Source organism: Chelonoidis abingdonii, chromosome 1 (genome assembly GCF_003597395.2).
Source record: "Chelonoidis abingdonii isolate Lonesome George chromosome 1, CheloAbing_2.0, whole genome shotgun sequence".
NCBI lineage: Eukaryota > Metazoa > Chordata > Testudines > Testudinidae > Chelonoidis > Chelonoidis abingdonii.
This window is the reverse complement of record NC_133769.1, coordinates 99,271,871-99,297,293: the sequence shown is the minus strand read 5'-3', so window position 1 is coordinate 99,297,293 and position 25,423 is coordinate 99,271,871. Positions and strand designations below refer to the sequence as shown.

General features: G+C 45.6%; 1 protein-coding gene across 1 annotated transcript; it reads left to right on the top strand.

Moving 5' to 3' along the window:
- The first annotated feature begins 1,664 nt into the window (after positions 1-1,664).
- On the top strand, positions 1,665-25,423 carry GTPBP1 (GTP binding protein 1). The gene is made up of 12 exons (XM_032792077.2): positions 1,665-2,146; positions 3,059-3,170; positions 5,156-5,336; positions 6,105-6,453; positions 7,421-7,544; positions 18,431-18,545; positions 19,008-19,152; positions 19,300-19,482; positions 20,448-20,583; positions 21,465-21,643; positions 22,144-22,344; positions 23,402-25,423. The coding sequence occupies exons 1-12, from the start codon at positions 1,907-1,909 to the stop codon at positions 23,492-23,494; spliced, it is 2,058 nt and encodes a 685-aa protein (XP_032647968.1). The 5' UTR covers positions 1,665-1,906; the 3' UTR covers positions 23,495-25,423.

Sequence of the window (25,423 nt, the reverse complement as noted above, 5' to 3'; positions counted from 1 at the left end):
TTGTGGGGTGGGGCCAAGGGGTTCAGAATGTGGGAGGGAGCTCCGGGCTGAGCCTGGAGCAGGAGGTTGGTGTGCAGGAGGGGGTGCGGGCTCTAGGAGGGAGTTTGGGTGCAGGAGGGGGCTCAGGCTGGGGCAGGGGATTGGGGTGCAGGAGAAGGTGAGGAGTGTGGGTTCTGGGAGGGAGTTTGGGTGCAGGAGGGGGATCAGGGTGGGGGTTAGGGTACAGGAAGGAGTGTGGGCTCCAACTGGGCAGTGCTTACCTCAGATGGCTCCCAGAAGTGACCGACTTGTCCCTGCGGCTCCTAGCTCAGGGCAGCCAGGTGGCTCTGCGCACTGCCCCTGCTTGCAGGCACTGCCCCCACAACTCCCACTGGCTGCAGTTTCCGGTTAACGGGACCTGCGGAGCCAGCACTCAGAGTGGGGACAGTGCACGGAGCCTCTCTGATTGCCTCTGCACATAGGGGCCACAGTGGCATGGCTGCTTCAGGGAACCACGTGGAGCCAGGGCAGGTAGGGAGTCTGTCTTTGCCCTGCTGTGCCGCCAACTGGACTTTTGGCCTATTATAATTTCCTGGATTGCTTTCAGTAGCAAACAGGAGATTGAGTCTGATTCTGGGAGACTGCTGGCCAATGTGGGAAGGTTGGCAACCCTAAGGTTGCTCTAATCCCTTATAACACAGAGCTGTTTTTTTTGTGGGTACAAGCTGCATGGTAGGGAGGGAGTTTGCAGTCAGGGCCGGCTTTCTGTTGATTCCCCCGAATTGAGCCCTGCGCCTCAGAGGGCCCCGCGTCCTAAAGACGAGTGCCTAACTTTTTAATTTTTACTCACACAGCGGCGACTTGGGTCTTCGGCAGTGGGTCCTTCACTCACTCCGGGTCTTCGGCAGCATTTTGGTGGAGGGTCCTTCAGTGCCACAGAAAACCCGGTGTGAGTGAAGGACCCGCCGCCGAAGACCTGGATTGCCGTCGGGTATTCAGATTGGGCCCCACACTTCCTAAAGCCGGCCCTGTTTGCAGTGGTAACATGGGAGGTGCTGTTGTCCACTGCAAAAAAAGCAGTTGATCTGGAAACATCACCCTCCACAAAATTGAGGGATTTACGGCCATCAGCTTTCATAGAGGTCACAGGCTAGTCAGAGGGGAGAATGTGAAGTTTATCAACACTGGCTTTATGCTAATGAAAAGGTCTGGGACAGAGATTAGCCCTGACCTTTGTAGGTCCCCAAAATCATGGAGGTGGGAGTTGAGAAGCAGGTTAGTCAAACTCTTACAGAGTCATTGCATCAGAATCTGGTTCCAGCAGATTTATTTCAACCCCATGTCATCAGCATCTGCCAAAGGACTAAGTCAGCTCATGTCACGCGGGAAATCCCCACAGACAGCAGGCCCAGAGGGTGTGTCTTCTCATTTGATTGGTTCCTCCATGTGTCTGTCAGAAAAGCCTATTCTCTTATTGGTTAGCTAGGAAATGTAAATACTGACTTTTGGAGGGAAACCTTTGACCCATCTCTCTGTCTCTGTCCCATGATATGCGGGGATTCAGGGCCCACCCCTCTTTCTACATCTCTTTTTTAATTGGCGCAGAGTGTTGCTTGTCATGCCTTTCTCCCCTTCCATTGGTCACAAGGCAGTTAACACGTAAGCGGGCTCTGTGTTTGTGAGGATATAAGAAGTCGACCTGGCAACACTGCTTCTACCTTCCGGTCTGCTGCGGGAAGCGTCGACTTGGGGGTGTGGCTTATTAATAGTTATAAGCACGGCTGTAGTTGTTATGGTTATACGTAATTATTCATAAGGCTGCCTGGTGATTGGCTGGGATAGATAATTAATTATTAACGATCCATTTGGCGGGCTTTCGAGGGAGTGCTACGCACAGGCCAGGCAGCAGGAGCCGGGGGGCGGGTCTATGCTGATGAGGCGGGTGCGGGAGGCCGGGGCAGCAGGGAAGATGGCGGCGGAGCGGAGCCGCTCGCCTATTGAGGGCTTCCCGGTACCGGCTTGTATGTTCGCGCCGGAGCCCAGCTCCCCCGGCGGGGCGGCCCAGGCGGCAGCCTCCGCCCGACCCCATCGCGCCGCCTTCGGCTCGGACTGCAGCGAGGACGGGGAGGTGCTCAACGGGGAGCCCGAGCTCGACCTCACCAGCAAGGTAGGCCCGGGCGAGGGAGGCGTTTGGCTGCTGGGGCTCCGCGGCTGGGGTGGGGGCGTGTCCCGGGCCGGGGAGCGGGAGGCCTGTGGGGTGGCCGCTCAGGGTAACTGCTGATGTCCTCGACCGCGGGGAACTGGGCCGGTCCCGCACCCCAGGCAGGGCGATGGGGGGCAGCCGCTGCTGGGGGAGGCAGCTGCGCGCGACTGGTGTCCTGGACCTCACCGCTCCGAGCGCCCGGCGCGGCCCTGGATGTGGCCCTGCGGAGGGTGTGAGCGGCAACTTGTTTTTGTTTACCGCCCATTGCTGCCCTTCCCACTAAACTGGCGCCTGCTGGGATCTGTCACTGGGCAGCCCCAGGTGCTGATCCCCCTACTTCGTAATGCAGGGATCGGCAACCTTTCAGCAGTGCTGGGCCCAGTCTTCATGTAGTCACTCTGTTTTAAGGTTTCACATGCCAGTCATACAGTTTAACGTTTTTAGAAGGTCTCTTTCTATAAGTCTATAATATATAACTAAACTATTGTTGAATGTAAAGTAAATAACGTTTTAAAAATGTTTAAGAAGCTTCATTTAAAATTTAAATAAAATGCAGAGCCAGTGGCCAGGACCCAGGCAGTGTGAGTGCTACTGAAAATCAGCTCGTGTGTTGCCTTCGGCACCTGTGCCATAGGGTGCCTACCCCTGTCATAATGTTTAAAAGCAGCTTAACGTTCGTAACCAGTCTCTCTCCAATACCACTGTGCAGTGTGGGGAGGCGATCTATGGTGTAACTAACAAACATGTCAGAAATGAGGGGGATCTTTGAAAGAGCCATCTTCCCACATAGAGCACAGTGTCAGTGCTTTATCTAGTGCTGTTAAGGAAATTGTCCCACGCAGTGTGTTTAAACTGGGTGTCTGATCTTCCTTCTAGCTGGTGATGGTGAGTCCGACATCAGAACAGTATGACAGCCTGCTCCAGCAGATGTGGGAGAGAATGGATGAGGGATGTGGGGAGACCATCTATGTAATTGGACAAGGATCAGGTGAGTATAGCTTTCTTGTAAAGTTAGTGTTTGCTCTTGCTTCAAAAGGAAGTGCTAGTTCCTCTAATTTGATGCTTCAGAGGAAAGTAGAATTCCCTCCACCCCATTCCCCAGTATAATACCACATGCAGGGCATGCCCTACTGGTGACTATTCCTGGAAATGTAATTTGGTTACTGTGTTACTGTTTTATCTGGCATAACTATAAATATTATTGATAACCACTCTTATTTCCAAACACATTTGAAGGCATCTGAGCACAGTACTGGGTGATGGGAGCTCTGGAGTTACAATCTCAGTCTTGATACTTCCTTCATGTTCTGAAGTGTCTGCTTTACCTCTGTGTCATTGCTTTTTTCCCATTTTGTAAATTGGGAATACTTCCCTACTTCACAAGGGTGTGTTAGAAGCACTTTAAATTTGACTATCAACTTTAACCAAAATAGCTGCTTCTGACTCCCTTTAATAGCATATGCTGAAGGTTGTTTATAGTACATAAAGCAGTTCCCTTTTTGTTGTTTCTAAATGTAGTGCCTTTAATATCACCTGTCCTAGGTGTGGCAGCAGCCACCTGCCTTTGCATATTTGTGGTTTGCTGTTTTCACACCTGATCCTTAACATGGCTTTCATATATCTGCCCCTTGTTCATTCATTCTCTTTTGCAAATCACAGTTTTGAATGTTGTGCTAATGAGAGATACTGAATTTGACACCCTTAAAGCATGACTTTCTTTCATAGAAAGCACAATTAGCTCATGGGTGTCACTAAGTCCAAGAGCATGGTGAGTTTCAAAATAGTTGGACATTTGACTCTGGATATTCTTAATATCCACGTACAAGTTTTATTTTTTAAATATTTACTTAGTTTTGGAAGGGGTATATTTTAGTGCCTAAGCCAACCCTTAAGCTATGGAATGATTAACAGGAAACCTTGCAAGGAGGCAGGTTATCCTATAGCTGCTTACTGCAGATTTTCTTGCATCTCCTCTGAAGCATCTGGAAGTGGCCACTGTCTCAAGACAACGGACTAGGTAGACCACTAGTCTGATTCAATGTTATCCCTGTACTGCAGGCATAGCAATTGAAATGAGTGTTCAGTCAAGCTTCCCATGTATATCAGTCCAATCTATCTTCTGTATCCCTGATGCAGGGAATAACCACGCCAAGGGAGGGAAGTTCAGTTGGTCAGTTCAGTCCTTGTACTTTCTGCTGAGACTGCCCATAAGGAGGATAATTTGTGACTTGTTTAGAATAGGGACTTGCTTGCTAAGACCTGGATTAAGACTCCCCAAGAGGGAAATATGCACTTTTGTATACAAACCTGGGGCTGTATTGGAGCCAGTAACCTAGAGGACAGAGTTCGCATCACAGCCACAATCCCCTAAACTCACGTAGACTCCTTTGAATTTCTTTAGTTTTAATTTAAAGAAAAACTAGACGTGAGATCTAGTCAGTTTTACAAAACATGTTAATAGTTCTTTTCAAAAGTACCCTCTCCGCTTCATCCCCTTGGTAACTTTTTTAAAAATGCTTTCTCTCCCCTGTTGCAGCGTGAAAGAGTAATAGAGAAAATAAGGTATCTGGCTGTAGATGAGGAAACTGACTAAATACACAGAGTGCTGTTAAATGCACAAAGTAAGCAAACTGAGAAATATATGAAATTTTTTATGCTAATCCTTCAGTGATCTTAGGTGTTGCTTGTAACTCTAGTAGGTAAAGCAATTTCAGATAGTAGGATTTATTTATTGTGTTGCTGTTATTGATAGTGACCCTCTAATTCTTTTGAGTCTTAAAATTAAGCCTAAAGTTTCCTTCAGGAATAGGCCATTCTTTCTGTGTTTTCATAGGCTGACTGGTGTCTTTCCCATGTGTGTAATCAATGGTATAGGCAGTTCGTGTGAAGAGAGAATAAAATTAACATTTACTCCAGGCTGTTGGAAAGTGTTGCTAATCTTTTATTCCCTTCCCCCTCACAATCTCTCATTAGATGGGACTGAATATGGTCTGAGTGAGGCAGATATGGAAGCATCCTATGCTACAGTGAAGAGCATGGCAGAGCAGCTTGAAGCAGACGTGATACTTCTGCGGGAGCACCAGGAGGCAGGGGGCAAGGTGCGCGACTACCTTGTTCGGAAACGTGTGGGTGACAACGACTTCCTGGAGGTCAGGTGAGGAGGCAGGGTTAGGCAGCAACACAGCCACATCTTTGATCTGAGCAAGTGGTGGTTTGAATTTGGGTGTTGTATGAACCCAGAAGAGGCAGTTGTCTGAACACTCCTTGCTAATTACATCTTTTTCCTCCTCTTTTTATACAAGCAGTGCAGTGATCTTTGCTTTGCACTCCTGTTCTTGGCTCAAAAGTTTCAATGTCTGAGTGACAGCCTCAGTTTTGGGCTCTCTCTGGGCTGGGAGCACTTCAGAGATGTCTGCTGATCCATCAAGGAGTTATCTGGGGACTCCTTTGTCCTGCGATTGCAGGGGATTCTGGTACCCTTGCAAGGAGTGGACTCTTTTAAAATAAGTCAGATACTGAAATACGGACTCTTTTGCTTATCAGTCACCACTTCAGTTCCAGCTTAATGCTTAAGTGTGATCTCTTGATGGGTGTCTGATGCCTTGTATAAAAATGACTTGGGAGTCTCAGTCCAGTTCCAGGTGGATTGGGTCTTCGCATCACTCATACTGCCACAATGGCCACCCTCATCAGCACCAATAAAGATGTTAATATTAATACATAAATTCTTTAAGCGTCCCTCTAAATTGATTATGTTGTTGCTTGTACTGTGCAAACTCTAAAAATAGATTTCAGGTTCCGGTGCTGTCACCAGCACCCATCACTAGCTTGTATTAACATGAAAAACTTTTCCAAGGGAAGACCAGGCTGACATTTAGAACTCTTTTCCAGGTGTTTGATTACTTTATTCTCTCCCTGGTAGGGTAGCAGTGGTTGGCAATGTGGATGCAGGAAAGAGCACGTTGCTGGGTGTCCTGACGCATGGTGAGCTGGACAATGGCCGGGGCTTTGCCCGGCAAAAGCTCTTCCGCCACAAGCATGAGATTGAGTCAGGTCGTACCAGCAGTGTGGGCAATGACATCTTGGGCTTTGACAGTGAGGGCAATGTGGTGAACAAGCCGGACAGCCATGGTGGCAGCCTGGAGTGGACCAAAATCTGTGAGAAATCCACCAAGGTCATCACTTTCATTGACTTGGCTGGGCATGAGAAGTACCTGAAGACCACAGTCTTTGGCATGACTGGTCATCTACCAGATTTCTGCATGCTTATGGTAAGTGACAGAAAAGCAATGCAATATGCCACTGTTCAAAGCTGTAAAATACCAGTACAGAGAAGTGGATTTTATTTGGGGCAGGAACTCTTTTTTTTTTTTTTTCTTTTTCTTTTTCTTTTTCTTTTTCTTTTTCTTGTACAGCACCTAGCACAGTGGGTACCTGGTCCATAATGGGGTGGGATGGGGGTATTCTCGGTACTGTGGTAATAGAAATAATAGCTTCAGCAGGCAGAACAGAATTCCCAATCTGATGGCATGGCCAGGACTCCATGGCTGTGTCCCTGCTCTTGAGACATACCATGGGATCTTCAATAGCCATAAGTAGTGAGGATATCTAGTTTTTTTTGTCATCTGAAAGATTTCTGAACTTGGGAATACAATACTGTAAGACCTGATTAGGAGCTGACTTTTTTTTTTTCCCTCAGTGTCTCTCCTCCTACTGATGTTTAAAATTCTTGCGTGTGAGGGGATGGAAAACCCAGAATTGCCTCCCTCCTCCGCCTCCTTCTCCCCCGCCCCCCCCTTCCCGCCCCCAACACACACACACACCACTTCTACAGTCTGATCATAGTCTACTGCAGGGGTTCTCAAACTTCATTGCACCGTGATCCCCTTCTGACAACAAATTACTACATGACCTTAAGAGCAGGGACCGAAGCCTAAGCCTGCCACCCTGGGTGGTGGGGCCAAAGCCCAGTCTCTACCACCCCAGGTAGGTGGGGGTAAAGCTGAAGCTCAACAGCTCCAGCCCCAGGCAGGGGGCCTGTAACCTGAGCCTTGCTGCCCAAGGCTGAAGCCCTTGAGCTTTGGCCCCAGTCCCCAACAAGTGTAAGCTAGTCCTGGAGACCCCATTAAAACAGTCATGACCCCCACTTTGGGATCCTGACCGCTGGTCTACTGCATACTCTGGCCAAACTATCCTATGTGATCCAGGTACCTGCAGTTGTATGACTTTTTGATGCAGGTTGGCAGCAACGCTGGGATTGTTGGGATGACCAAGGAGCACCTGGGCCTAGCGCTGGCACTCAATGTTCCAGTCTTTGTCGTGGTGACAAAAATCGACATGTGTCCTGCCAACATCCTGCAAGGTAAATGTGGATCTTTGCCAGCAACTGCTCCTCTGTCCTCAGAACACTCAGTATCCACTGGCTTGCCAGTGTCCCCTCAGCTGGGATGGTGAATCAGGTCTGACAGAAGTCACCTCATACTTAATATGGCTTAGGCTGTAGCTCAGATACATGCTAGAAATTCTTTTCCCCAAGACAGTCCCCTCACTTGTGTTACAGCTGTCACTTCCATTGTTTGGATTGCTTAGTTGCGCAGCAATAAAGTGTTTGCTGTGGGGTTTTGCCTAATTAGGCTGTTGGTGTCAGGGTTAACTAAACCTTTGGCCCTTCTCCTGGTCTTCCTCGATGGCACCCACTAAATGATGGCACTTTTTTCTTGCGCAGAGATTTCTCACCCTGTCATGTTACAATTCCCCACTCTGAACCTTAGCGTCCAAGAGATGGGGTACCAGCATGAATTCCTCTAAGCTTAATCACCAGCTTAGAACCTGTAGCGCTGCCACCAACCAGGAATTCCAGTGCGGTACACCTGGTCCCCCCAAAACTTGGCCTGGGACCCCCAAGACCCAGAACACCATCTGGGATGTTAACCCAAGGAAAGTAAACCCTTTCCCCCCCCGTTGCCTCTCCCAAGCTTCCTTCGGTTAATCCCCCTGGAAAGATTTACTGGTGATTCAGACTCCTTGAATCACAAAACAGAGAGGACAAGGTCACTTCCCTCACCCCTTCTCTTTCCCCCTCCAGACCTCTCTCCCTGAGAGAGAGAGTACTCCTGACACAGAGAAAAAAATTTAACGCTTTCTTCCCCCTTCCCCGCTCCTTTCGTCCCACCATCCTGGTGGATTCAGACCACGCCCTGGGGTCTCACCAAAAAAAAACAATCAGGTTCTAAACATAGAAAAGCTTAATTAAAGGAAGAAAAATAGTAAAATATCTTTGTAAATTTAAATGGAATAAGTACGGGTTTTTAGCTATAGGCTCTGGGAATACCTCCAGCCTAAGTATTCAAGTTAGCAACATATAAAATCCTTTCAGCAAAAATACAATTGAACTCCTTCAGCCAAATGCACATGTGCAAATAAAGAAAAACAACATAAGGCCTTAAACTCACTTTTCTATCTCAGTCTCTTATCACTATTTTGAACTTATAAGAGCCTGTATGTGAGAGATTGCGGGAGAGAAATCATGGTTGCAGCATTGGTCCTCGAGCCCCAGAGTGAACACAACCAAAAACTAAACAGCACACACAAACTCCCTCTCCAATGAAAGTAATTCGTGTCTCCTGATTGGTCCTCTGGTTCTGGTGAAGAGCCAGGCTTACTGAACTTGTTAACCCTTTACAGTCAAAGAGATATAAAGTACTTCTGTGTTGTTAACTTTTCTTATCTGTTTGACACACCCCCACCCTTGACTGGGGATTTATGCTTGCTTTCACTTTGTACCTTACTGTGATTTCCCCAGCAGATCTGACTGGGGTCCAACACCTGTGGTTAACTTTTCTCCAGGGGCTACAACAGTGTTCTCTAGTTACCAACCAGACTTCATAAAGCAAAATACATTTATTCTCAGGGTAAAATCATTACAGAGGAAACCGTATTAACACATGTTAATACGAACTTTTTTTAAACAGGGCCGTCCCTACCCATACTGCAAAGTATGCAGCTTCATTGGGCACCGGGAAATCTTGGGGCACCAAATTTCCCACTGCCCTGCACAGCTGTGTGCTGCTCCGGCCCCAGCCGCACCCCTGCTCTTGCTTGTTCTCTCAGCCCTACCCCCACTCTCCTGAGCACTGCAGCGGGGCCTGGCCTGCATTCACCGCAGCCGTGCCACTAGTGAGTGCTGAGGAGTGGTCCCTCCCTCCCCGCAAGCCAGCCCTCCCCCTGCCTCAGAGGCCTGGGGTGAGTTCTGCCCCCTCCCCCTGCAAGGGGGGCTGCATAGGGTCCCAAATAGCTAGGGATGGCCCTGATTTTAAAGCTTGGTAGAGGTCACTCGTCACACTTATGGGGTCCTACACAGTAAACCAAAGTTCTTCCAGCCCTTCCGTAAAGGTTAGGGGATCCCTTGGACAGAGGGTCCTGTCCATTTGCTGAATCAAAAGAAGGCCCTGTGTCAGTTTAAACTCAGCCTTTTTGTGCCAAATGCCCTTTCTTTGATTTCTGGAAAACCCAGTTGGAACCAGTGTATATAAGCCTCCCCAGGGAGGAGTTGTATGATTCTCCTTAATCACCCACCCAGTTTCTAGTTCCTGGAGAGCTGTGGTAACCCTTGCTCTTGGAGTTGTATGCAATCCCTTGTGCACAGTGATTCGTAAATCATTCATAAACTTAATATAATGGTCCCCCAAAGAGAGTGCAACTGCAGGCAGCCACATAGGCTCTCTGGGGAGAGGCAGTCAAGTGCTTTAGGCTGGAGTTGGGGGTTTCTTTCTCTCTTGGTATCTAAATTTGAAGGGGGGAAAAGCCTGCAGTTGGGGTGTAGGGGATGGATATTAATTTGAAAGCTCTTGCTCTGCTTCCTGCCTGAAGGTCAGAAGTGGCCTGCTTAGAGACTTCAGTGGTGTGCATCAAAACAGGGATGTGGACTGCCTCTTTTCCTGAATTTTGCTCCTACTTTGATTTTGTTCCTAGCCCATAAGGGTTTGGCTCTAGTTACTTGGAGCAGTGATGTGTTTTGGGGCAGAAGTGCTGGAGAAGTTTTGAGAAGCTGGAAGACTAGCAATCTGCCTGTTGCAGAAATTCTGTCAGAACATCCTTTCAGTAAACGGGACACTGAGCAGTATCTCTTAAATCCTAGGAAATGAAGATGTAAAAGATGTTTGGCAAACTAATGAGAGCCCAGTCATAAAGCCAGTAAGTGGGGAGGGAGGAGCATATTTGGTTTAGGGTAAGAGAGCAGACATTTTGAGGAGAATTTTTTTTATCTCAGAGCCTACTACTGTGCCACAAGAAGGATGTAGATGTTTAATTTGAATAGAAGGTGGAAGATTTGGCCCCTTTACCTTGAGCTTTTTATGAGGAACAGATGACATGGTCAGATGTCAGTGTGTCCTTAGCCAAAACACTAGCCTCCTACAGTTGCCTTTTCTTAATTACAGACTGGTTATGATTATCTGATCAGATGACAATTGAGGGATATAAACTAATTGCCACTTAAGAAGTCCTTACCATCTCCCTTGCTTCCCCCACATATAACTGTACAATGCTAGGTGATCTCCTACAACATAACTTTCATTAGTACATTGGGTCTTGGCCACTGCTGGAAGCAAGATACTAGACTGAAAAGGAACTGGCTCCATCGTGGCAGGAGAAGAGAGAGGGCAGGATTCTGATCTGAAAGCCAAATCCTCTTCCCTGAAACCCTGGCTCCTGCATGTCCCCTATCTGGACCTCATTTTGCTCTTGGCTTTTGTTATAATCTCTGCTCCCCTCTCACTTCTGAGGAATTGTGGTAATTAATACTCATAAGTAAGACTTCCTGTCCTATCATGGCAAAATCAAGTCATAATTCAAGCACTTTCTACTCCCGACCACTAATTAGCATTCAGCTCACCATGGAAAACTGAGGAAGGTGAAATCCCTTTTTTATGATTGATTAAAACTAGAGTCGATAAAGATCAATCACTTGTTCGGGGGGGGGGGGTCATATTTAAAATTTTTTTTAAATAAACCTGTGTAAAATCTGAATTTAATACAGAATATGTGAAGGTCTAAACTTAATCATTTTAAATAAAAACAATATGCTGAATCTGTGAGCCTCTATCAAAAATTTAAGTTGAAGGCTGGAGATCAGGAGAAAAATAACTTTTTGATATAGTTTTATAAAACATGGCAAACAGATCATGCTCCATATTAAGGGCTTGATCCTGTGGGGGATGCAGGGACTGTGCAAGACACTGGCAAAGTAGGGTTGCCAACTTCCTAATAGCAAAAAACAGAACACCCTTGCCCTGCCCCTTCCCTGAGGCCCTACCTCCCACTCACTTTCACCAGTCTGGGGCAAGAGGTGGGGGATGGGGTGCAGGCTCTGAGGTGGGGCTGGGGATGAGGGGTTTGGGGTGCAGGACAGGGCTCTGAGGGGTTCAGAGTGCAGGATCAGGCTTGGGACTGGGGCAGGGGGTTGAGGTGCAGGCTCTGGGAAGGGAGTTGGGGTGCAGGAGTGAGTTCTGACCTGGGAAGGTGGTTGGGGTGCAGGCTCCAGCAGGGCAGCGCTTACCTCTGGCGACTCCAGTCAGTGGGGCTTAGGCAGGCTCCCTGGCTCTGTGCAACTCCTGGAAGCAGTAGCATGTCCCTGCAGCTCCTAGGCAAAGGGGCCAAGGGCCTCTGCGCGCTGCCCATGCCCACAGGTGCTGACTCCACAGTTCGCATTGGTTGGGACCGCAGCCAATGGGAGCTGCCATTGGTGCTCGGGCAGTGCATGGAGCCCACCAGGCTGCCCCTGCATCTAAGAGCCGGATATGTTGGCCACTTCTGGGAGCCATGCAGAGCCAGGGCAGGCAGAGAGCCTTCCGTAGCCCCACTGATCCCCTGACCAGATTTGACAGCCCAGTCAGCTGTGCTGGGGACTGCCAGGGTCCCTTTTAGACTGGGCATTCCAGTTGAAAACCTGATTCCTGGCAACCCTGTGGCAGTCATCCCACCCATTGGACCTGGCCTCTGACTTCAGGAGACAGTAACATGTATCTCATCAGCAGGAATTCTAGTTTCCTGTGATTTTAAAGAATATAAATAAATCTAAATCCATGTTTTTCCACAATTAAAATGAGATACCTAGCCATAATATAGGTATCAGTTGAACACTGTTTTATTGATATTTACAATTTTTCAGCAAGTTTGAAGCCTCTGTGCCAATCATAATAAAATTAATAGAGTGGTCCAGTCACAGTGCATTTCTTTTTAGTGTTGTTGATGGCCCTGCTGTTTCAGCCTCTTGTTTCTTAGCTTCTTTTCATTCAGTTTGGCGCTTTCCATCTGTTCTACCATTGTCTGCCTTCAAACATAATCTGCACCCTTATTGCGTACAGAACAGCACCTTGCTATCAATATGAAATTTGTCCTTCCCAAACTTAGTGAGATGGGTGTTTAGAGGTGATTTTTTAAAGTTTTCAGCATCTTTTCATAACTTTAATTACTCATGGAGGCTGAAGTGAGATGCACTGAAACATGAACCTCTATGCCGGGGTAGGCAACCTATAGCGCATGTGCCAAAGGCAGTATGTGAGCTGATTTTTCAGTGGCACTCACGCTGCCTGGGTCCTGGCCACTGGTCTGGGGGGCTCTGCATTTTAATTTAATTTTAAATGAAGCTTCTTAAACATTTTAAACTTAGTTACTTTTCATGTAACAATAGTTTAGTTATATATTATAGGCTTATAGAAAGAGACCTTCTAAAAACGTTAAAATGTATTACTGGCATGCAGGACCTTAAATTAGAGTGAATAAATGAAGACTTGGCACACCACTTCTGAAAGGTTGCTGACCCCTGCTCTATGCTGTTGAGTAACCTCTATACACCAGAAGCAGTTTATTGGAGTATGTAAATTTAAAGCGCATTCAGAAATCAACCACAGAGAGGGAGGTTGCAAGCACTGAATAAGTGATATGGGTACTTTCAGTAAAATGTAGTTAATGTTTTTATTTCTTCACCAAATGTAAAAACTAAAGATTTTCTGTAAAAAAACACATTCTCCATTTTTTCCATGGAAAACTGATTTCTAAGGTCCCTGTGTGATGGGATCCCTTGGGTACAACCTGGAACTTGGGTACTGCTCTGTCCCCTTAACTTTTCAGCCTGGGCTGTCTCTCCCAATGCTTTGCTAGTGCCAGGCGGCAAACCCCTCCAGGCACTGTTATCACTCAGTGTAACAGCATGGGGAGCCCTACACCCAGCTAGATTGCATGAATGTTACCTGAGCCACTCATGAATCAGACCGAGAAAGGTACCAGCAAATCTCCCAAGCCGCCAGCCTTGTACCCAGACCTGTACCGTCTTGTCCTAGTCAGAAGCCTGACCCACGTATGTTTATTATCCAGCCTGCTGCTCCCTTGATGTGGAGAGGACACACACTGGCCTTTGTAAACTGAGCTGAGGTTTTCCAAGCACTTCAGCCAAAACACACTATTTTAGGTAAAATATAAAACAGATTTATTAACTACAGAAAGGTAGATTTTTAGTGATTATAGGTGGTAGGCACAAAAAGTTAGAGATAGTTACCAAACAAAAATGGTAAGTGCACCATCTAAGTCTTAAACCTTATTAGACTAGGCAGTATTTGGATCAAGCAGTTTTCTCACCCCACTAGATATTACAGTTCTTAATACATAGGCTTCCCCTTTAAGCCTGGGACCAGTCTCCTCAGTTAAAGGCTTTGTTTTCCCAGCATTCGTATTGCTTCCGGCATAGGTGGGGAGGAAAGTCAAAGAATGATGCCACTAGCCTCTATTTTAGATCAGTAGCAACCATATAGCAAAATCGCACAACTTCATATACATAGTTTGACAGAACAATGGGTTTCAGCAGACTATATCTTACGTGGCATTCTTTGTTTGAAATATATCATCATTGTATGATGGGTGAATGGGGGAGTTCTAGGGTGCTGCTTTGAGGTACTGAGTGCCACACCCTGCTCTTCAGGATCATCTGCTAAGCCTACCTATGTAGCCTCATGTTTAGGGCCCAACCAAATTCCTGGTCTATTTTGGTCAATTTCATGGTCATAAGATTTTAAAAATAATAAATTTCATGATTTCAGATACTTAAATCTGAAATTTCACAGTGTTGTAACTGTAGTGGTCCTGACCCAACTCTGAAGTAAGGGTGGCTTGATATGGTATTGCCACCTTTTACTTCTGCACTGCTTTTGGCAGGGCGCTGCCTTCAGAGCTGGATGCCTGGCCAGCAGCTGCAGCTCTCCGGCCACCCTGCTCTGAAGGCAGAGCCAAAGTAAGGGTGGCAATACTGTGACCCTCCTACAATAACCTTGCAACTCCCCTTCCCCATGACCCTCTTGGGTTGGGACACCCAGTTTGAGAAACACTGGACTCCCCTGTGAAATCTGTATAGTATAGTGTAAAAGTACACAAAAGACCAGATTTCATTGGGGGGGGGGGGGAGCATATCTCATAGTCTGTGATGCATTTTTCATGGCCCTGAATTTGATAGGGCCCTACTCATACTCCTGTTTTATAACTTTTCTCTCGGCCTGATCTCTAATTGGTTTAGTTCTCAAATTATGAATATTTGACAACACTCACCATGCAAACTTACTCTCCAGCTCATGGGAGAAGACTGATCTGCCCAGTATCTGCCTGTCCTTGCTTCTGAGTGGTTCTGGACACTTCAAGTTAATGGCCTCGCTCTGTCTCCTTGCATGTGCACATGAACAGATACAAACAGAAATCCATTAACTTCTCAACTGCCTCCCTCTCTCTCTAAACAAGTAAAATACTGCCACGCAAAAGGCATGTGGGTTACATGAACAGAAGTCTTGGATTGTTGTTAGTTCTTTTGTTTTTCTCGGGGTAGGAGAGGGCGGGTGAGTTATGTAACACGACAGAAGGAATCGTGTGCGCAACCAGAAAGGAGCAACAGTGGTGTCTAAGCAGGATACTGTGAAGAAGAGACAATTTTCTTCGGATTGCAACTTCTAGTGTTGACTTCAACACCTGGGAACTGAAAAATAATCTGCTATGGCTGCAGGTCATAAAACCATATCTGGGAATATTTTCAAGAATTTCCTGTACCCCTGGGTACAAAGGCATGTGCCAAATACAGTGAATAATGCAACAAAGAGATGCAAGGCCTGGCTGTCAGAATGAAACAACATTTTGAAAAATGCTCCGCAGAAGGTAATGACTTTGAAGATGATGATGTGGACATATCTGAACAATCTGGATCAACTGGTTAGTAAACTTAAGTTTTCATCTTTCTTATGCACTGCTTGTCATGTCTTAATGAACTAGTGAATAACTTAAATTATCATAAATTTGTGTTTTGGGTGGATTACTTATGAATTTCAAAATGTATTCAAAATACAATTGGTATATTTGTGGGAATATTTATCAATTACACTTTTTTGTCACTGCTGGACTTCTAAAATTCTTTATTGCTTAGTATAATCAAACATTCTAAGTGACGACTTTCTGTTTAAAGTGTGATTGGGCACTTATGAATTCTAGCACTTAAACATTTTTTTTTAATCTGTTTGGTATGTTGTTAAAGATAAGGGTTTAAATAGATTTAGATAATCCTTGGATTTATTTTCTCTTTAAAACTGGGTTTAAAATAAATTGTCATGTAAACAGTGGTACAAATAGTAGTAAGCAGAATCTTTCATTTACAATTTTCTTTTTTAAAAAAAAAAGCAGTGCACTCACTAGTAATCAGTGAGTGACTTTTTTTTGTTTGTTTCAGGGGCCAGTTTAGGTATAAGGGGTTATGAATATCTATCTGCAATGTGTACAACTTCAGAGTCACCTGCTGGTACCACCAGCAGTGCTGCAATTAAACATGTCAGACAGTAAACTAACTGTGTTAAAAAATGCATGGAAGAGTTCATCAGCAGGACCAGCAAATTCCAGCAAGATGAAACAGCTCCATAGATTAAAGGATTGCTTGGTTCATTATGGAACAAATTCTTCATTTCGGCTTGTTCAAAGCAAACACTTCATTGAACATAGTTCAGTCATTATGACCAGGCTGCACTCCACCCAGCAGGGCAGACACTGTTGAAAGGTTGCTGGATACAGTATGCGAGAAGGAGATCTGAAGAGTGCAAAAAAACATTGACAGGGAAACTTGCTAATGTGAGTTTTGGGAGGAGCAATGTATGCAATGATCCAGTAATTTGTTCTTGTGTGACAGACAACAACCCCGTCTTATGTTATTTTACAGAAATTGACACATCAGGAAATACCTGATACAGCAGAATACTTAAAGTAGAAGTAAAGGCTATAACAAACTGAATAAAAATTAAACAATTGAGCACATAGCTTTGTTGCAGACAATGATGTAAATGTAGCAAAGATGAGAAGTCTAGAAGAAGATAATGAAGGGAACCTAAAACATAACACATGGGTGTGCAGTGCTCCTTGATTGCATCTTTTAGTAAAGACTTAAGTACAACTTTTGGAATAAAGGAAAACATTTTTGACATTGCGGAATACTTCATAACAACCACTGTGCTTCAGCTTCACTGAACAAAGCAGGGGGATCCAAACTAATTCTCCCCCAAGATGTGTGATGGAATTCAGTGGTTGACTGTTTTGAGCTATTTATTAAGAATTGGCCTCTTCTGATGACAATTTTGTGAAGAAAATCATAACACAGTAGATGGAACTCTCACAACCAGCGTAGTCAACATTGGACTAAAGAGAACTATAGAATATATGCTGACTATACTGAAACCTATTTCCATAGCCTTGAGCAAACTGCAGAAAGATTGCAGCTGTATTGCTGATGCTGTTGAAATTTGGAAAGAATGTCAAGAGACATTGAAGAAAGAAATACCCAGCAACAAAGTTAAATTTTAGGCAGTAAAGAAGTGGATGGATCAAGCACCTACTCCACCTCTTTCTTGCCAGTATTCTCAGTCCAAAGTTCCAGGACAGATGCCCAACTGCTGAAGATGCTGCTATGACTTGGGCATCCAGTAATCACCCATCAATCATGCCAACCATAATAAATTTCACGGCTGGAGGTGAACTGTTCAATCAGTACATGTTGGATGATCTTTAAAAGAGTCCCACCACTGAATTTGTGGAAATCACTAGCTAAGCACCAGGAACCAGTGAGTGTGTTTGAGGTGCTAAACCAGCTTTTGACACTAGTAGCCTCTTCTGCAGGCAAGAAAGACTATTTTCTTCATTTTGACAAATTAATTCAAAGTTGAGAAGTCAATTGGAAGTTGAAACAGCAGGAAAACTTGTCTTTCTCTTCCAGTCTATGAATAAAAATGAGGAGGGAGGGAATGAGATCTAGCTTTAAAAGTTTGAAGTACAGAGTAAGTAACTTAGGAGACTTTCTTATTTTCAAAAGACTTAACATGAGTAGAAACTTATGCATAAGTGAAAGTGACTGGAGCTTATTTGAAAAATTTCACACGCTGACTTGAAATCAGGTTAGTTCACAGGCTACAGTTAATCCCTCTGTTCCTTTAATAAATCACTTGGTTGTAAATGTGAAACATCTTTTAAGTTCATGTATCCAAAACATTTACCTTTTTTTGTTTAATACAAATAAATTTTGATATGCTGTTTTGAGTTTTAATTCATTCCAGTTGCCATCCTGATGCAGCTTGACACAAATCATGAGCAAAGGTTAATTTTGGAGTAAATACGCAATATATTACTGACTTTTTTTCCTAACATACTGAAAATGTGCAGTTAAAAAGAATCTGAAAATATTGAGCTATATAATTGCTTGAATAAGTGTATATAGTTATAGTCTACCTTCCTGTGTCGCAAAAAGGTGTACCCAATCTAGTATAACGGGTCTATTTAGTTGTAAATCAACATGTTTTAATGTAAATCTGATTGGTTGATATAAAACAATGAGCAGTCATCTTTTGTTAGAAGAGAACTGATGTACAAACGGAAAGATTAATTGAAATCTAATTTAAGTGGCGGTATTCCATATAGTGATTTAAATCTCCTCAGATTAAATTAATCCACTCCCATTTAAAACAGACCTCTAGTAAGCAACCTTAGTCTCCACTTCAATAGATGCATATAGAGGCAAATTCATACTTTTTTGGAACAGTTTTGTCTTGGCAGCAGGCTGGCTGTTATGGAAGATGTGACCCCAAGTCAATTTTTTTGCAAATGTGCCTATCTCTCTCAAGAAATCTGACCAAGGCAATTTTTAAGAGGGGAGATGCTGCCCTAACTATGTTTATTTCACCTTTTAAGAAACTCTGAAGCTGTTACAGCGACTTCTGAAGTCCCCAGGGTGCAGGAAGATCCCGGTGCTGGTTCAGAGCAAAGATGATGTCATTGTAACAGCCTCCAACTTCAGCTCAGAGAGGTAACAGCAGTGGAGAGAGTGGTCTGTATTAGTCCTGTTTGGGGGTGGAGTGTGTCTGGGTGAGACGATAGGGAGCAAAATCCCCACAGCTTAGATGTACTAACGTTTCATCTGCTGCATAATAGATTGGCTCCGTAAAGGGAACACTCAGACTGATCATCCATGTATTCCTCTCCCAGATAGAAGTGTGGGGCTTGTGCTGAGCTATCCACATAAGATGAAAGCACAGTGCCCAGACCTCAGTGCAGGAATCTAAAGCCCCTTTTCTGAATCTCAGAAGGAAGTTTAGATGCAGTACTGCAGAATTTCAAATATGAGGTATTTTGCAGCTAACTTTGCCTGCCAAGCTTTCCCCTGCCAGTGCTGAGTATTTATCTCAGTCCCAGATGTTGATGTCTCCCTGAACTTTGAATCAAGGTGAGGGGACTAACTTATTCCATCTGTTGTCTGTCTCCCTGACAGGATGTGCCCAATTTTCCAGATTTCCAATGTCACTGGTGAGAATTTGGAGTTGCTTAAGATGTTTCTCAATCTCCTGTCTCCCCGAACAAGTTACAGGGAGGAAGAGCCAGCAGAGTTTCAGATAGACGACACTTACTCTGTACCGGTAAGGGGCCTGGTGCTGGGAATGGCTTTCTGCTACCTTTGAGATTGGACCAGGGGTGGGGAGGTGGGCCTGCTGGAAGGGGGAATTCCAGTACTGCTCTAACAGCATAGTTGAGTGACTCCAGTTACCGATGGTTCTCTCGTGCAGGGTGTGGGAACAGTTGTGTCTGGGACAACCTTGAGAGGCCTGATCAAGCTGAATGACACTTTGCTTCTGGGTCCAGACCCCTTGGGCAACTTTCTGACCATTGCTGTCAAGTCCATCCACCGCAAACGCATGCCTGTGAAGGAGGTGCGTGGTGGCCAGACTGCCTCCTTTGCTCTGAAAAAGGTGAGTGTGTGTGTGTCTGTGTGTGTGGGGTGAGGTCTGCCTAGTTCCTGATATTGAGAGCCTTGCTTCTTCAGGATACTTTCCAATCCTGGTTAAAATGAGACTGCTTCCACCAACGCTCGAGGGCAGGGGGAGATTTCATCTACCACCACCATAAAGTCCCATACAAACTTAATGGCTCATATTCCACACCCCACTCCCTTTTCAAGAGTTGTCACCAGTCTAATAATTCTGTGCCCTTGTCTTGAGCTGTGTTTTTACCAGACAGTCTAAAATAGTAGGTGTGGCTTGAAGGAGATCGCTCATTAAATACAAGTGTTGCCAGGGATCACTCTTGTCAGAACTGAGCATAATGTCCTAGGCCTGGTCTATACGTAGTGTTTGCACCAATTTATCTTTCAGCTAGGAGTCTGACTTTTTAAGGTGTGTTTTGTTTTTTTTTAACCAAAAGAGTTATGTTAGTACAAGCCTTTGTGTAGGGGTAATGGTGCCTCATACCAGAATAACTGCATCCATACTAGTGGTGGTGCACTGGTTTCAAACCGATATAGTAAAAACCGTGTAAACAAGCCTTTAGCATAGTGCTAGTGGGCATTGTGCAGTTGGAAGGAGTGTCTTTCTGAATGACAGGTAAAAAGGATGCCTATGGCACTCTTAGCAAGTGTAGCTCTATTAACCCCAGTGTCCTGCCCAAAATTCAATTTTGGGTAATCACATCCTTCTATCTACAACTTCTTCAAAAGTTTCAGCTGTAATCATTCTTTGGAACCCCTGCATAGCATTGTTGTATGCTGCTGAACAGCTGTCACATTGCATCCCAGAGGTGGCTGCATTTCAGTGGGTGTGAGTAATCATTGATCTGTAAAATTCCTTGAGATCCCTCTGGATGAAAAGAGTGAAAGAAATGAACTTATTCTTTGTAGTAAGCATGATTCTTAACTCTCTTTTTATCTTTTTTTCCCTAGATCAAGCGTTCCTCCATCCGGAAAGGCATGGTGATGGTGTCCTCCCGTCTGAATCCACAAGCATCCTGGGAATTTGAAGCAGAGATTCTGGTGCTGCATCATCCCACCACCATCAGCCCACGCTATCAGGCCATGGGTAGGTGTAGCAGCTTTCTCTGACCCTGAGATCCCAGTTGCACAGCTCACAGTTAGACTTCTGCTTTAGCCTTAGGCTGCTTAACCCACCTGTGATTTCTGCTTTATCCAGGATGTAGGGCATAGTTCCTTGTATTAATTTCCCCAATTCCATTATGGGTGAGAGAGCAGATCTAGAAGAGCAAGGATTGCTGCCGGTAAGAACCAGTGTGCTTGGAAAGAGGAAAGCCTACACAGTGGCTACCAGGAGTCAGCATTGTCTGTAGCCCAGTGGTTCTCCAGCTTCATCATTTGCAAAACAAACTCTACCTGAGACACTGAGGGCAAAGAAAAACCCACAGCTGGCCCATGCCAGTCAACTCTGGCTCTTGGAGCTCGGGCTGAGGAGCTGTTCCCTTGCTGCATAGACTTTTACGCTTGGGCTGGCTCTGGGATCCTCTTATCCCACATGGTCCCAAATCCTGGGCTCCAGCTCAAGCCTGGAAGTCTACACAGTGATGGAACAGCCCTGCAAGTCTGAGTTGACTGGCACGGGCCTGCTGTGGGTTTTTCTTGTCTGTGTAGACATACTCTGTTCTTCTCAATACCACTGTCCCCTGCCACTTGGTTCTTACTGTTTCATTGTGTGGGTCACTAGGAAAGCCAGCGCAGAACAGTTTGAGACCCTCTGCAATATCCAATACTTAGCTTCGTTTTTGAGCAGCAAACAAATGCATCTGTAGCATCAACTTTGCACTGATTAGAAGACAATAGGTTTTTTTCATTCTGAACTCAAATGTGCTGTGGGTAGATTAGCAGTAATGACCTTGGACTCTAATCTGAGGCTTGTTCCACTAGTGGCATTTACTACTTTGAGAGCCTCTGGTACGTTATCATTTACAGTACATTGTGGCAGTATCCGGCAGACAGCCACTATCCTCAGCATGGACAAGGACTGCCTACGGACAGGGGACAAAGCTACAGTGCACTTCCGCTTCATCAAGACCCCTGAATACTTGCATATAGACCAGCGGCTTGTCTTTCGTGAGGGTCGTACCAAAGCAGTGGGTACTATCACCAAGGTAAAGGCTGAGGAGCCATACCCTTGCCATTTTGCTTTCCCAGTAAACCTTTACTCCTACAATGAGGAGACAAGTAGGGGAATCAGGAGGATATAGTTTCACTATCTTAGTTGCCAATTTCAAGCAAAACTCAGGCTACTGGCAACTAGCATGGTATTGCAGTCTAATGGCCATCTGGCCTATGTGAAACTGACTGGGTGGGGAGGCTGGGGTTGTCTTTGTCTTCCAGAGACAGGTGTACCCTGACATGAAAGACTGGCTGTGCCATAGAGACTGAACACCCCTCTTAGCCCTACATAGCATCTCCGGGGCAGCTCTGAGGCATGTTGATGGGCCAGTGTGGGCAACTGTGGGCTGATGCTTGCTATACAGTTCACTTTATGACTAGTGGAAGTAATTCTCTAAGCACTCCTCACTTTCAAGAAACCCTGAAGTTTTGAACCTTGCTTGGCTGGCCCTGGCATTTTAATGCTGTGTATTCTTCCATCTGTACCCGGCAGTTACTCCAGACCACCAACAACTCTCCAATGAACTCCAAGCCCCAGCAGATCAAGATGCAGTCAACAAAAAAGGGACCTCTTACGAAACGAGAGGATGGTGTGCCCCAGAGTGGGACAGCAGCTGGCGGGGCCCTGGTGGGGGATGATGCCACCTCATCAGGAGCAACACCAGCAGTACCTTCTAGTGCTCTGCAAGCACAGGTTAGCAAAAGACATCTAAGTATCCTCTGACTAATCACATTCTTCTTCCTGCCAGCTGATTGTCTCAGCCCCATAAAACATCTGCATTGTTCCCCCTTCTTGGGACTGTTCACTTGGCAATGACAAATTATATGGGTACAGCCAGCAGTACCCCAGCGAGGAACTAGACTCCCTGATAACTGAGAAAATCCTGACAGCTGATTGATGGCAGCTTGTCCTCTCAATGGAACATTTGTATTCAGGCAGTGCCTAAGAGTCCTTGTTGTAGGCCAGAGCCCCATTGTGCAAGGCACTGTGCAAACACACAGCACCTGCCACAATCAGCTCACAGCTCAAGTAAGGGCATTAGGCCAGCTGTCACTTCCCTTTGGTCAAATCACACTGAGACCACCGAGCCTGGCTTGGAAAGAGAGAGCATTCTTCCCCTCAGTTCATGTCTCTGTATGCCTTTCTGTCTCCTCTTTGCTGCGGTGTCACTGTGGTTAAACGGCTGCACTCCCAGCCTCTTACACTTGCTCTGTATTTTTGCCGTCCCTTGGGTGTTTGGGTGGCTGTGCTCTTGCTCATCTCTGCTTCTCTCTTCCTGCTGCTTTCCTCAGACTGCACTGGATGAAGAGCCCCACAACCGAGAGGGCAATAAGGTATTTTTGCACCCTGACAGATGATTTGAGATAATAAGTGGACTTGCTGGCCTGAGTCCAGGAACGGAATCATATCAGCAAAATAATCATGGAGGCTTTCTGCTTCCATCACCCACAATATGGAAACCCAGGCCCTGGATTTCTGAGATTCTGAGCACCTTCAGCTTCCATTGACTTTTATAGAAGTTGAGTGTTCAGAGCTTCTGTAAATTGGGTCTCCAGAAGACGAGAACTAAAGTTTACCAGCTTCAGCTTGTCTCCTTGCTACCTGCAATAGTAGGAAACTGATCATGTGAGAGGTGCTCCCCGATGCCCTAGCTGTGAGAGTGCAGGTAGAACACTTGCCTCAGTTCTGTATTTGTCACTTTGATTTCTTGGGGTCATCGCAAACTAAAATTCCCCTTCTTGTTTTCCAGCCGAAGGTTGGAGGAGGGGGCCGGCGACGTGGGGGCCAGCGCCATAAAGTGAAGTCTCAGGGGGCTTTTGTGACTCCCGCCAGTGGCTGCTGAATATCTTTTTTCCCCACCCTCTGAGGAATTCTCCCCCTCCCTCCATTTCTTAGCCAAGACATCCAGAGCAGCTTAAACCAAAACCCATCCAGCTGATCTGCTGCAGAAGAATCTTCCATCCCAAGGAATGACAGAGGGATTGTAACTTATAATAAGCTAATGAAGGTGACAAGACACGCGGAACTGATCAACTGACACCTTCCTCCTCCCTCTACCCCAACACACTTTTGTACAACCTGGGCTCTTAGTCTTTATTATATTATGTGTGCATGAAGATGAGAGGAAAATCCAGATATATTGGAGGAGAGCCATTTGGCTGCTTCTCTTTCCCCATCTGGTCCTGTCTGTTTAACCTTCTACACTGTCCCCAGTCCACTGGCATTAGAAGACCTGAAATTCCAGGGTTAAAATGTGCTGGATGGTGGGTGGTTGTAGGGGGCAGCAATTCCTCACTCTCTGGTAAGGTGCCAAATGAGTTCTGGACTCTCCCTGTCTTAAACTGTTTTTTAAATGGGTTAATTTTAATGTGGCAGTGACTGCAATTTGGAGGGGGATGCAGAAAACTGAACAGACGGACCTTAAAGAGGAAGGTGAATTCAAGATAGATCCCTGACCTTAAGTAGGTATGTTTAAATTTTTTTCTTAATACTTCTTCCTCTCCTCCCTAAATATAAGGCCAATAGCTGTTACAACTTTAATCAGAGGTGAGATTAAGTACAGAGGTTACTTGCCCATCTCATCCTCCTTCCTCTTCTAACCTCTGTTCAATGCATGCTGGAACAACTCTTACCCACCCCCTCAAGGTCCTGGCAGCAAAGTGACATAATAAGAGTGTTTCCAAACTGCTCTATGTTGCAGGAACACTGTGTGGCCTGTGACCAGCATAAGTCTCCCCTGTGACTAGACAATGATCACAAGTGGAATAGCCCTTTCGGGCCTGGAGACTGAAAACAAATGCCACCCTCATTTGACCTTGCCTGCTCCAAGTGCTCCCTTCTCTCCTGGAACTCGCAGGCCAAGCTTTGCCATGGCAGTGGTAACACTGGTCAGTCCCACTCTTTGCAGAAGGGGGAAGTGATTAGCTGATACCAACCTTAGGGAAGCACTTTCAGCCTGGGGAGCCCATGGAGATTTTATCTCTTTTTTTGTTTTGTTTTTAATAAAGTTCTAGCTTCTTGGACCGGCCCTCCAGGACACTCCTTCTGAAGTGACTTATTTTATGAGTATCACGTCCTTTTACCTCAGGCTTTGTAGCTGGTCACCTCCCAACTTCTTGTTCTGTCTTCTCCCATCCCTGCCTCTTCAAAAGATGAGTTCCCTAGAGGATAATGCTTATCCTCCACTGACTAGTGGGATGCTTAATATCTTGAGGGAGGAGGCAGAGCTATCACTCACTTCATTCTGAGTAGAGAGTCACTGTCCATTGTTTCAGAGAGCCTCCACCTTGGGAAGCTGTTAACTAGAGAGACAAAGCCTAAAGCCATCTTTGAGGGCAAACCGAATGGAAGGGGGAAGATAGAGCATAGTCTTTCCTGAGCCAGTTGCCTAACTGCCAGAGCGCTCTGGGGAGAAATCCTAAGTAGCTACACTATTAATGGCACCCCAATTGTGAAGGAGTGTGAAGTGTTGCTAGCAAAATTTGGGGGCCTGCTTCATTCATTTCCAGGCCCTCTAGTAGCATTAAAACTGCATCTGATTTCACTGCTCTTTAGGGAGGCAGAGAACTCTAGGTGTTCTTCATTCCTGACCCTGTTTTCCTCTTTCTTCATTCCTTGTGCCCCAACTGAAAGAGGGAAGCCTAGGGCCTGAAGAGGATTTACATAAATTCATGCTAAGGAGGTGATGTGATCTCCTTTTTGTTGTGACCAGCATACAAAGATCACTGAGACTGGTGTGATGTATAAAATAAAAAGTTTGTTCTAAGTTAAA